The sequence below is a fragment of the Pomacea canaliculata genome, linkage group LG10 (assembly GCF_003073045.1).
Source record: "Pomacea canaliculata isolate SZHN2017 linkage group LG10, ASM307304v1, whole genome shotgun sequence".
Classification (NCBI taxonomy): Eukaryota; Metazoa; Mollusca; class Gastropoda; order Architaenioglossa; family Ampullariidae; genus Pomacea; species Pomacea canaliculata.
This window is the reverse complement of record NC_037599.1, coordinates 11666328-11679674: the sequence shown is the minus strand read 5'-3', so window position 1 is coordinate 11679674 and position 13347 is coordinate 11666328. Positions and strand designations below refer to the sequence as shown.

Genomic DNA, 13347 nt, shown 5'->3' with positions numbered 1-13347 from the left:
GCATGTTTTTGAAATGTTTGCTATGAAATGGTTATTCAACTTTCATAGTTTGTGCTGTGTTTATAGTAGTTATTTTATTACCAGTATTTAGATCATTTGTAATTACTGGTAAAATCAGTTATTTCCAAATTTTCCACTTTATTACAAAAAAAATCAAGATTCTCCATTTATTTAAAAAAAAAAACATTCATAAATTCGTATAGGACTGTTGAAGAGGAAGGAATTAGACCATCACACTTTATTTGGTCTTTTAAAAAGGGGAAAAAAACTAGCGGGACATAAGCCATTGATGGAACAGTAGTGTCAGCAATGCTTAGTGGTCCACTAAATTTGGCTGATTAATTTTCGAATATTTATTGATAAGTATAAAAGTAGTTTTGCTCACATACATGGACACCAGCTGGTAAGATTCTATGAAAATTATCTTGAAGTTTTGCAAATAGTTGTGGCAGTATTTTCTTACATTAGGCTAGAAATCTGTGATATGTTTTTTTTTATAATATTATTAAATGGCTTATGTAACAATGTGAAGAAAGTTAAATGTAATTATACCGTCATGCAAGACTTAAGTCTCATAAATTGCCATTTGAACAGTTTTGACAGTAGAAATCTAGGAAATTAAAGATATAGGAGAATTGTTTTATTTGTAATTATTATGTTGCTTTTGCAGTATTTCTGGATGCCCAAGAAAAGAAAGAGTTCCACCTGAATGTAAGATAATTTTTTCCTTTTGTTATAAAATAAAAGATGTTTAAAAAAAGGTTAAAAGAAAGATGTGTGTAAGAAAGGAAATAAGGCATTTAACTGCACACAGGTTCTTATTCAGCCATTTTTGGTCATTTTTCATCAGCTATTTCAGACATTTATTTTAAATTTTGCATTTAAAACAATGACTTGGCTTTTAATTGAATCTTGCTACAAGCTAAATATGGCAGTGAAGCTAATGTACTGTTTATACATGGTAGAGTCTGACATGTCCTTAATATATTACAAGAAAAGACTTGTTTTTTTCAAGGTGTTATTAAAAAATGGTTTTTAGATATAGGAGATATGCTTTTACTAATTTTGATGTGCAATGCCAGATTTTATTAATAAGAATATGCCTTATTTAAACTGTTGTATCATGCTGCTAAGTATTAAGAACAATCTTTTATCTCAAAAGTGTGATAGCAAAGCAATAATCTCAACACCAATGATAATGATCTGTTACAGTGTTAGCACTTCATGACCAAGCTGTGAGGTAAATATTGCTTTCCTAATTTAAGGGGTTTAATAACTGCATTTTTTAAAACATAATTTTTTTTTAGCTTAAAATGTCAGGGTTAGGGTTATTCCTGTTTTCTTAAAATATGCTATTTTCTAAAGATAGTGCCTAATTTATGGATTGGGACAGTGTCCGAAACTATGCAAAAGTGCTATATCATGGATTGAGAACCCTATATATAACATTATCTTTCTTTTAAGATTTCAGCAATGAGGAAACTCATTAGTGGCCATTTTATAGCTTATGGGTTTTGTTTTTGTTTTTGTCAGTGACATTAAACTTTTTGCCTAGTCTCAGACATAAGCCCTTTTTCTCCTAGATATTTGAGGAATAGTCTAATGAGTGTATTATTGAGGGGTAACTGGTCTAAAGTGGATTCAGCTGACCCACTTTACCTTTTTTTTTTTTTTGTCAGATTTGCAAATTTTCATCCTCCTCCTTTATAATCTGTGTCATTCTTTGAGAAACTATTGATTTTTACTGTTGCCTTGTTTTGGATTTTATTGGTTTTTTTTTTACCACCATCACCAGTTCCACAACCTACTTTCTGCGTGTGTAAATTTTAGATTGGTCTCTTAGCATTATGGATCTTTGTTACCTCATTTTCATGTTGTGCAGGTGCCCCACACCTGGATGCAATGGGCGGGGTCATGTCAATAACAACAGGAGCACTCACAGAAGGTAAAGATAATTCTTTTGTAAGGCAAATGTTTTATGTTATGTCTTACGTGCTTATCAAGTAAGATTTAATTTTAAGTGTTAGAAGTAAATCATGTGATGTGAATACAGAAACCATTAAGTTAGCAGGCAGGTGATCATTTCTGCTTTAAAAATACATATTTTTCTGATTATAATGATTTTTTTTCCTCACTCTTGTAATCAGCCTCTCTGGGTGTCCTTTGGCGGCTATGGGAAAACTGATCTCACAACAGCACAGCAAAAAATCTGGTGAGTTGTGGTTTTGTTAGCATCAGTGTATGTAGTTTGCATCTTTTCTGTTTCTTTGCTTACAGTCTTTGTTTTTGTTTTTTTCTGGGCTGTTTCTTTTCTCTACTTAACATTTTGGGTAGAGTTTTTGAAGTTAAAGATGTTCTAGCATGTGGTGCTGCAAGGCACTACAAGATTGGATAAGTGCAAATTTTGAGCAGAAACCAGCTTGTTCATTTGCATCCTAAAATAATAGACAAATAATGAGTATCTTAAGATACCTGGTCATTTTGCTGTGGCAGATACAAATGAGAAATGCTGAACCTAATAATATTCTAAGGATGGATATAGAAAGCAAGCAGCTGGATTACAAGTGAAGTGCAAATCTGTTGCTTGAAAATCTGATAAAAATAAAGAAAAGAAAACATTGCTGTTAAAACTATGGTTCATTGTTGTATACAAGAACTTCTTTTAAAATGATTTATCTAATTCTCAGGGATGTAGACAAGTCTGAAATATCTGGCTGTTTCAGGTGTTTCATTTTGAAAAATAGGTCTACAATCTTATTTTCTTAAGAGTTTGTTTGGCTTTACATATCAATTTGCAGACTGCATTAGAGAATGTTTAATAATCAGATCTTAAACAGAAAACAAAAGAAAAATTGTGAGAAAAGAGGAACATTATTTAGAGAATGGATAACCAGAGAGAGTTTTTTTTTTTTATGTATATATTTGTCCTTGTCTTTGACTGTGGATTGCCTTCTTTTTGATTCTCTTGTTGCCCCTGGTCATTTATATATCTATTGGGGATGTCTGTTAATTTATAATATGGTAGGTTGTTCCTGGTATCGATCAGAATCAAGCCTATGACTGTGCTATTCCATATGTACAGTAGAATGAAGATATTATTGATTGATAAAGTTTGATTGAAATAAGAAATATTCATGAAGAATTGGAGACTTAGAGATTGTGCTATTTCTAGAAATCTGTTAATTTCTTTCATGACTAATGCATTCTCATCAGGTTTTGAGGACATTTAGGTTTAGCTAGAAACCATAAAAATAATTTGTAACTTTATATTAGCAGAATATTAGACATTCAGAATATTTGGTTAAGACAACCTTTTGATCTTTGTGTCTCCATGATCCATTTAAAGATTTCATGCAAAATCATTCTTGCTTTTTATATTGTTTTGGTGTTGGTGGCTTAAACAGAATTTTTAGTTTTTGTATGTATTATTCATTTTGTTTCTCTTTTGTGTTTGGTGTCAGGCATCCATCTTGTTGTGTTGCCCAAGTCGGATGACCCCTCTAAGGCAGTTCTCACGGCGTGCACAGAGGTTGAACTGTTTAGATTGGCAGCAAAACATATGGCACAGGGTCAGTGTTTCCGTGACTCCATCTTGTTCTTTTATTCAGTCTATTTTTCGATCCGAACGACCACTTAGGAAAGCTGTAAGAAGCATTTGGGAGAGAAAAAAAAAAAAGGCGAGTCAATCCAATGAAAAATCCAGTTTGTTTCAGCCATTTCTAAAACATAGGCTGCTGCTAAACAGTATGCTGCTTTTTATTCTTGTTCCCCGCTGATCTTTTTATCCGAGCTTTTTTTCTTGCTTGGACTTTCAAAATGGAATTTTCTCGCTTACAGAGAACTGTTGGGATTGCATGCATTTCTGAACGTCTGTCATCAGTTTGCTTGGACCTTATTTGTGCATAAATGTATTTTTTGTTATCACTGTCATTTTATGGTGAAAATATAAAATTGTATTGAAATTCTTTACCTTGCAAATTATGAACACAAAACTGAGGGAAGCTTTATGTTGTCTTGAATTTCATGGAATAGTCATGGCTATGCACATTTGGATTATAGAATGACCCCCTACCAGACACACACAGGCTTATATATTTAATAGTGACATTATGGAAGGAAATGATTATTCACTCAGATATTGAGAATTTTTGTCTTGTAAACTTAACTTGCCAATTTTGGAATGAGGGGGGGTGGAATTGTACTTGTTGTGTATTTAATTTATATATCTCACTCAAGACCTAAAAGAAAATCCACTATGTACTTGAGAAAAATGAACTGATGAAAGTCAGTTTTGTTTCTTCAGACAATATTTGTTTAAATAAGCTGATTTCTCATCCGCTTTCAGGCAGCGACCGAATTTTAAGACCTATGATCTTGACAAAGCAATTGGAGTTGCAAGACAAAAACCCTGTGGTTTCAGCAACAACTCCAAGGGGCAACCTTGCAAAAGAACTGGAAAAGTATAACAGACCAACCATGGATGTTCCAGCGGTGTCCGGCCAGCTCCACCAGTCAGTGCATCTCACACAACCACAGCTACAGCCCAAAGTAGAGGTCGATGCTAGTCCAACATCTGCTCCATCCCTGTCTTTTGCAGACAAGCCAAAGCCACCAAGGGCTCGTGACAATGCTCCTGAGCGGCCCAATATCTTGAGTCGAAGACCCCGTTTTAAACCCAGATATAGTTACATCCCCACCTCCTCTGCTGACCTGGGGCTGGTGGGACCTTCGTCTGCTGCCTCTCAATCTTCTCTAGCCTCCCCAGCCTGCAGCATTGGCAGCAGCAGCAACAGTAGCTGCAGCAGTGAGATGGGGAGCATGCTATCCCAGACTGTGCATCATCCTCCTCAGCAAGTGCTCAGTCAGGGGTGTCTGTCTGTTTCAGTGTCTTCCCCCTCACCAGGGGATCAGATAGTTTCACCGTTGAGCACTTTACCTGGGGCTTTGGTGATCCATGGTCAAGGGGGTGGCTCCTTAAGCATTCCTCAGCCACTAGCCAAGACTCTAACAAACAACTCCGCCATAATGAACCTGGCTAGTGCTAACGCTCCCAACTCACTCATTCCAGACAGTAGTGGTGGTGGCTTGTGCTCCTTCAGCGGGTAGGTGACTTTCTCTCTTTGTTTTCTTCCACCGAGTGGAACCATTGTAAAATGTCATGTTATTGCATTGGTATGTCATGACAGCTACTAAAGCTGAACATCTGAGGAACCTAACCTCGGTGAGAACCTGGTGCTTTATATACATGGCATCTTACAACAGTTAAGATATGGACTGGTAAAAGAGCACTGGGGACTTAATGTGGTTGATTGTTTTTTGCAAGAGACTTTTTAAGACCTTTAAATGTTTGAGAACTTGAAAATAACATAAAACTGGACTACTATTGCATGATACAACTTGTTGAATCACACAGATGTCAGTTCTCTAGGAATAGTTTTTTTCATTTAACATCAAGATTTAATTACTGAGGAAATGCATGGCTTAAGGTCTGCTGGACTTTTTAACAGTACATGTAGTTATAATATTGGAAAGGTAATCGTGTTCAACTGAGTTTTATTCTGGAAAAATTGTTCATTTTTTTTCATAATTGATATATATATATTCTCTTCAGTTTTCTTATTTTTGTACACCAAACATTGTTTTCCTAGCATATAAAAATGTAATACAGTAAATTTGTAATGCAGCAATTACAGGCTGTTGAAATACCTAGAAAAAAGACTGAAAGACTCCAATGATGTAATTTTTCAAGCTCAAAGGTTGGAAGAGTACTTCTAGTTGAATTTCCAGAAGACTGTGGCTGTTGTTTTGCAGGTTGTAGTTAGTTAACTGCTAAGAGATGCTTGAAATTTTGGATGACTTGTGTTTATAATAAATTGTTTACATATCATCATTCTTTTGCTTTCTTTGTATGTAAAGATAAAAATGCAAGCAAGGTAGAAAATTTTAAGAGTTAGGAAATTTGTATTTATTTTGATGTTTTCTGCACTTCTTTTAGACAGTAACGTGTGTGTGTGTGTGTGTAGTCTTTTAACCCTTCATTTATCAAGGCATAAAATTTAATCGCTTTTGAACCAAGTAATGACAGCATTGGTTGTATCTTGAATGTGCAGCTCACCCCCTTCCAGCCCTCCCCACTCCCCTGACACTCATTCACTTCTGGCCAAGTCTCAACGAAGCAGGGATCTTATCCAATGTCCCACCCCAGGCTGTGATGGTTCAGGCCATATTACTGGCAATTACACTTCCCATCGTAGTCTGTCAGGCTGCCCATTGGCTGATCGTGCTACTGTGCAGGCCAATCAGGTGGAGCAGAAGTAAGTTTATACAGGAGGTTGTCTGCCAAGACAACCTTGTGAGAAGATGCCAATGTTGGTGTTGTCAGCCATATTCCTTCCTTCAGAGCTTCTGTCCCTTCCTCAGTTGCAAAAGTTGAATTTATGTTGGCAGTTACTGGTGCTCAGTTGTTTTGGTTTCTTCATATGTCTCTTCTTTGGTGAGTACAAAATAAAGGAATCTCCTGTTGATTTTTGTCCTTATTCACATGACTTTGCTTATGCTGCAATATGTTTCTGCAATATGTTATCTTCTTGTTATGTTTCTTGTTTATTTTCTTGATAAAGCAACTTCAGTGAGTGTTGTATTAACTAGGGGTTCAGTCTTTGCTAATTAAGATTCTTCCTGTGGTGGTTTTATTTTTATTTTTGTGTGCTGTTGTGGCATGGCTCATGTTTCTTGATGTTTTTGTTTGTATTGTGTCACATAAAGTTTTAAACAAAGTATTGTAACTTTAGAAACAATAATATTTAAAAGGAGAATGAATGTGAATAGTGCATTAGTTTGGACTGGGTGGATAAAAGTGGTAGGGGGAGGTCATCTTTGATGCAGACAATATTATGCATTCACAGTAACATTCAAAAAACAAAATCTTGTACAGTTGATCTACATGTCTCATACATGCAGCAATACTTGCTGAGAGAAATGTCGTTTCTGAAATGAGCTCTTATGAACATATTAGTATATAATTTTTTTTTCAACATTGAATCCATTTAAATCATGGAACTGGAAGCAGTCATGAGAAAGTGGCATAGTACACTAAATCGTTGGCAGCTTTTGGTATATTATGTTGCTTTTTAATAGCTAATTTTTACTTCTTACATTTGACAAAAGTATTTGAGTTTATGCTTATAATTTTGGGGCTTTCTGTTCTGATGTATTAACACTGACATTCTCTGGTATTTTAAAACTAAATTTGAAGTAGAAGATAACAGAAGAAAATAAGTGATTTTTTTTTTTTGTAGGCCAAAATTTGAGTTCACATTTTCAAGTTTTTAAAATAAGAAAGGGATTTTCTCATACTCTCTCATTTTCATCCATCTTCAAATGAAATCGCCTAGCATCGCAGTCAATCCAGTTGAAAAAAATCCAGAGTTAAGGCACATGGCCGACATATTAGCAGAAAGTGGCATCTCCATCATTTTATGAGTACTTTATTGCCAATCATCTTTAGATGTCCAACTCCAGGCTGTGACGGTTCAGGTCATGTGACAGGCAATTATGCATCGCATCGCAGTCTTTCAGGCTGTCCACGAGCCGCAAAGATGAAGAAACTGATGTTGCGTGATGGGGAAAAGAAAGACTTGGAAGAACCCTTGAGGTATGGCAGAGTCTTTCATTTAATTAGTTCCACGACATTTAGTATTGGAAGTGTCACTCTTGCTGATGGGTGGCAAGTCAAGTGAAGGACCTTATTCCTTTTAGTTGTATGACCAAATAAGAGATTTTCTTGAAGTGGGGAATTGTTTCATGATGAGAGAGAGAGAAAATCTCTCAACTTTGCTGATGATATATGCATGTTGGTAATCATGCTTTTCTCAAACCTTGGCATTTTGTGGCTTGCAAGGTGTAGTTAGTTTAGAAAGGAGTTTGCTTGGCTTCATTTTCATCCAAAATTCAGACAAGGATAATGAAGGCTACAGTCACTACATGTAGCTGCATATGTATTGAAAGGAGACTAACCAGAGTTGTTTGCATGCAGTGAATAACACTTAAAAGCATGCAAAGTGGCATACTTTAATTTTTTCTGACATGATATTCAAATACTTAGAAAATGTCACCAAATAGTGGTATTCATAGGGATAAAGTTTACAAGCAAAGATAAGCTAGAATGTGTTAGCAGCAAGTCCAGAGATCACACTAGCCAAGTGGGTAAGCTTTTAATAGCTATATTTGAGTAATGGGTTGGGTTTGAACTTTATAAGTCATTTTTTATTTTAATTTCAGTGTAAAAGAGTGTAGATAGTTCCTTGACATTTTGATTGTTAGGGAAGGAGGAGGGGTAGAGACCTCTCTTGGAGCCAGTTTTTTCTGAAGGTGGTGCCCATCTCCTTTCCCTTACTACCTTACCTTTCCCACCCTTTAGGAGTGGGTCTTCTGGGGAAAGTACACTGTGTTAAACAGGCATTGAGGTGACTGTGTGTGTGTGTGCAAGTGCATGCTTTCAGGCTTGAATGCCATTGTTCTAACCACTAGGCTATCTACTCGCCTTCCCCCTTTATGCCTGTCATCATTATAGTTTCATTAATCATTGAAAATGGTTATATCAGAATGAAAGATTTAAACCCTTTTATACAAAAAGTAACTTTGGGCCAACATCTAAACCTGGCTCAGGCAATCAAAGATTTGTTCATTGAAAAAAAATGATCTTGACTGTAATTTGCCCAAACTGATAGCTAATGCACTAAAGATGGCTAGTCATGTGCATGAATGATGTTTCAGATGACTTTTGCACGAGTCTTCTTATCATAGTGGTATGATAAAGGAAAATGACAGCAGAAAGTGCCCATACCATTTTTTTCACAGACTCTAGCATGTGGTTTTCATGTGTTTGTTCAGGGGCTTGTTGCACCATAGTATTTTCACTACTGCTTTGTTTATTTAACATTTCTATAATCTATATGTTAGTCTACACATGCTTAGCATTTACATTAAAATGATGTATTTTAACATCATATTTATTTTGTTACATTCTCAGAAACCATACAGTCGCTTTTTTGCGCTCTTGTAAAGTACCACTGCACACTCTACGATACCTCTACCAGTATTCAGCTTTCTTTGTCTTCTTTTATATGAGAGCTCAGCCAATCATATTTAGCATTCTTTATTGTTTTTGACATGAGGGCTCAACCTATAAGCTACAAGGATCACTATCTGATTAAGGGTTCCTTTAGTACTTTTGTAACCTTTTTTTCACCCTGAACCTAGTTTATGGTGAACTGGGATTTATAGTACCTATTCTTTCATGTTGAGAATCAAAAATGTGAAAGGGTATGGCTGTCTTTGTGCTTAGTTTGTGAAATGTTAATTAATTTCCTTGGACATGTGTTCTGAAAAGTGTAGATCTCCCTCTTCAAGGTAAATAGATCTCATTGGTGAGTACACTTTGAATTTTACATGAATGGCTTTTCAGTATTGAAGCTGGTATTCGTAGCATTTTGTTGCAAGTATCCTGCAGCAGATGCCTTCAGCCTAGATACCATTCTTGGAGAAGATTACTTTCAGGTGCTTTCCATAGTTTTTGGCCATTACTATGGCCGACATCACAAATGCTGATGATATATTTCTTTTGTGGTACGTGCTGGACTGGTGGTACATTGGTCAGCCTAGGGTATGCTTGTGCTTGTAGCCAAAGCATGCTTGTTTACAGACCTCAGTTAAACAAAGTCAGACCAGGTTCAGAAACACAGTTCTTGTACAGATACTGCAGTCACATGGTCACAGCAAACTTTAGTTGGCATTGACAATAGTTTCTTACTATTGATACCAAGGCAAGCAGAATGTGCATCAGATGAAAATTTCACAGATATTGTTCTTGCTTGCAAAGAAATTCTGCATTGTGCATCTCATTCCACAAAGGTGTTTGTACATATGAAAGTGTGGGAAAAACTAGCATTTTTCCAGGAACTTCACTGTTCAGGAAAACCCTTATTTGATTAATTATGATCTTGATAAAATAATCAGGAAATAACTGGACCCTCGGGTGTTCGTATCAAAAATTTAATAAATCTATCAGGTATACAGGTACATGCTGCTTTCTCACACTGCTTACTTCATGATTTAAAAAAAAATTGATGATCTGATTTAAAAACCAATATTGTTTATCATCACTGACTACATACTGATGGATAAAATAGTACCAGTTTGAAAGAATCACTTTTTTCAGGCTTAAGCTTGAGCTTCAGCTATGTTGGTGCATCTTTAAAATCACCATATGTACCTGTTGGACTTCATAAACTGATTACCACACGATTTTGTAATGCTGTTTATTGTAGAAGATAAACAGTTTGATGGTTTGTGCTGGCTGATCTGTTTTTTTAGATGTCCAATCCCAGGATGTGATGGCTCAGGCCATATTACAGGAAAATACCTCACACATCGCAGGTATACTGTGGTACCCTGTTATTTTATAAACAGCCCATCTTGCTGTTGTGAATTTGAATTTTTATCATACACATGGTGTTGTGTGAACACTTACATATTTAGATGTGATTGTGCTTTTACACTATTCTTAAAATATTTTGGAATGGATGTGAACAGCAGCTACAAGGCAAAATGTGTAATGGAAATTAAAGCCTCCCCTCTCCCTGAAAAGAAAATTTTTAAATGTTATATATGCACATTCATTGTAATATATACAGAAGATCTTATTTCTGAAAACCACAAAATGATCCTAAAAGCACACAGAGAAAGTAAATAAACACATTTGATTCTACACATGCACTTTCATGACAGATTTTGATGGATTTCACAGGAAAGGAATATGTCTCTTTAAATTTTAGGAAGGTTAAAGAGAAGAAAATATTTTGATAGGTAGGAATTTGTTTTAAAAAGTGAGTTGCTTACACCAATAAAGCAGTATTGTCCATCATTATAATTATAAAATAAAATGTCATATCAGAGAGATCAGGCCCGATAGATCTGTGATGCAGGAATACTCTAGTACCTTTGATCGACTCATCAAGAGATCTGTTTATTTTAAATAAGCTCATTTCATTAAATATGCATGTGTTCAGATTTTATTTGAAACTCTTCACTGAAAGAAATGGTCTAAGATTTCTAGAGTAGTGTATTTTTTATATTGCCTCCAGAAACAGGAAATGTGTGGATAACAAAATCCAAGAAGACCAGACAAGCCATGCATTTTGTTACTGTCTCCTTTTTAGTGTGTATTTTGTACTTGTGTGTATGCATGCTATGTTGGTGGCTCTGTGTATGTGTGTGTGTGTGCATACATATGTGTGTATGTGTGTGTGTGAGAAAGAGAGTGTATGGTGAGTAGGTGGGGACAAGCACTGATAAATGAACAGAAGGAAAAGTTCATGTATTATTTGAAAGTAGATGTTTATGGTTATGAATATTTCCCATTTCAAAAATTGGCACCCTTCAGTTTGATTTGATGTTACTCATTGTATTTGTACGTGGGTTGTGCTCTTTCAGTGTTTTGTGGAAGTTGTTTTACATAATTTTGCTTTCTGATTCAGTTTCGTCTAGTCAGTAGAAAAGTATATTATTTCGACAGCTGAACATGAAGTTAGCAGGTGAAGAATCCGGTATATGTGTGTGACATCTTGACAAATGCAGAAAAAAAGGGGAGACTAAATTTTTAAAACAGTCCTTCTTTGCTATGTGTCAAGATAAAAATTATCATAATTATCATAAGTTATGGACTACTATTACAGTTCCTGTTGTGAACTTGCAAGGCATATAAATAAGATTTACATTTTTCTTGATATGTGATCCCCTGCACCCTAGAAAATGTTATAATACAATTATTAGATATACATTTTGGTCTTTTAAAGACTGTTTGGGATGTATACCAAAGACTTTAGCTTATTGATAACATTGATTATATCAGTAGTAAATATTTGTACATTCTAATGACATAAACAAGTCATAGTGGTGGATTGTGTACTAATGAGGCAGAACATTAATCCAAAATTTTTGTGTGTATTTAATTTTGCAGCAACAACGAAAGGTGCCTCTGTGGACATATATTGTTCAGTGTGGAAACCTAAACATATTTGACAATATATATTTGGTTGTGAAAGCCCTTTCATGATCATACTTTTGTTCCTTAATATAGTCTGTCATTTCTAAATTTACATGCACATCTGTTCATGTGGGGTTCTCTTTTTTTGAAGCTGTTGTGTAACTTTTTGTACTTTGTGGAGTGGTGACATAAACGTTTTGAGATTATTTTATGACCAGGTTTTGTTAAACCTGAATCGATTCTGGATGTTTGGTTGGTTTAGTTTTACACCATGCAAGCAACTAAAGCTATATCATAGCAAAATCTATGTTGAAGCATATAAATAAAACATTAAAGCCAGCTGATGTCAGATGTTAGTAACAAATAGGGTTTGATACTTCATATGATGTATAATTGGCTGCACCATTTTTTCAAATATGTAGCACTATACAATACACAAAGAACTAGGATGGGGTATGTGTTTCTGTTGCAGTGCCTCAGGATGCCCTCTGGCCAACAAGCAGAGACTGCAGCGGCAGTTAATTGCAGGCATTGAAAATCAGGATCCTGCTTTAGCACGCTCTGTGAAGTTAGAAGGTGGAATGTAGGTGTCTTATCTATGTAATTGTTTTTTAGGCATTAGTAATTTGCTTGAATAAAGGAACTTTAATTACAGGGAAGGGTTATTGTGCTGCAAGAGTGATACATCAAATATAGGTGGTGGCGAAGATGATGACTAAACAATTGAACTGTATATAATCACCTACTATGTAGAGACAAAGAAACAAAAATAATTTTTGTTTCCTTTGGCTGCGTTCTTTTCTTTTTACATAGAGAAAATTTTCCACTTAATTTTATGTTAGAAATCTTTGTATTCAGTATTGCATTATTTTTCAGTTGCCCAACCCCAGGCTGTGATGGGTCAGGACATGTAAATGGCAGTTTTCTGTCACATCGAAGCTTATCAGGCTGTCCCCGTGCAACATCAGCCATGCGGCGAGCCCGTCTTACTCCAGCAGAACTCAATAATCTACAGATGAAGGCACAGGCTGGTGAAGGTGGGTATTGTATTTATATTTTTAGGATCAGTTTTTGAAAAGAGAGAGTGCCCACATATCAGAGAGATCAGTGTTGTTTCATTAGGAGTTAAAAATTCCTGCTAAAATCTCCTAGAACTGTTTGCTCTATTGTTTATGGTTTCACATAACACCTGTGGGCCTTACTGTCAAAGCAAAATCATTAAAACATTCCTTTGTTGTGGCTGTCATTTACCATTTCACTATGATGATTCCTTACTGATCTTTGGGATTTTTCCCCCACCC

General features: G+C 35.5%; 1 protein-coding gene across 6 annotated transcripts in view; it reads left to right on the top strand.

Annotated features, from left to right (window-relative positions):
- The window catches only part of LOC112573059 (myelin transcription factor 1-like protein), a 33208-nt gene that overhangs the window by 11849 nt on the left and 8012 nt on the right, over positions 1-13347 (top strand). For 2 of the 6 annotated variants that reach the window (XM_025253049.1, XM_025253048.1), the window contains exons 7-17: positions 671-711; positions 1213-1240; positions 1883-1945; positions 2148-2212; positions 3462-3569; positions 4346-5102; positions 6111-6314; positions 7508-7654; positions 10375-10437; positions 12519-12629; positions 12923-13083. In XM_025253049.1, the coding sequence (XP_025108834.1) occupies positions 671-711; positions 1213-1240; positions 1883-1945; positions 2148-2212; positions 3462-3569; positions 4346-5102; positions 6111-6314; positions 7508-7654; positions 10375-10437; positions 12519-12629; positions 12923-13083 (1748 nt within the window). The remainder of the gene's footprint in view (positions 1-670; positions 712-1212; positions 1241-1882; positions 1946-2147; positions 2213-3461; positions 3570-4345; positions 5103-6110; positions 6315-7507; positions 7655-10374; positions 10438-12518; positions 12630-12922; positions 13084-13347) is intronic. The other 4 variants (XM_025253051.1, XM_025253050.1, XM_025253052.1 and 1 more) reach the window with 4 other exon arrangements.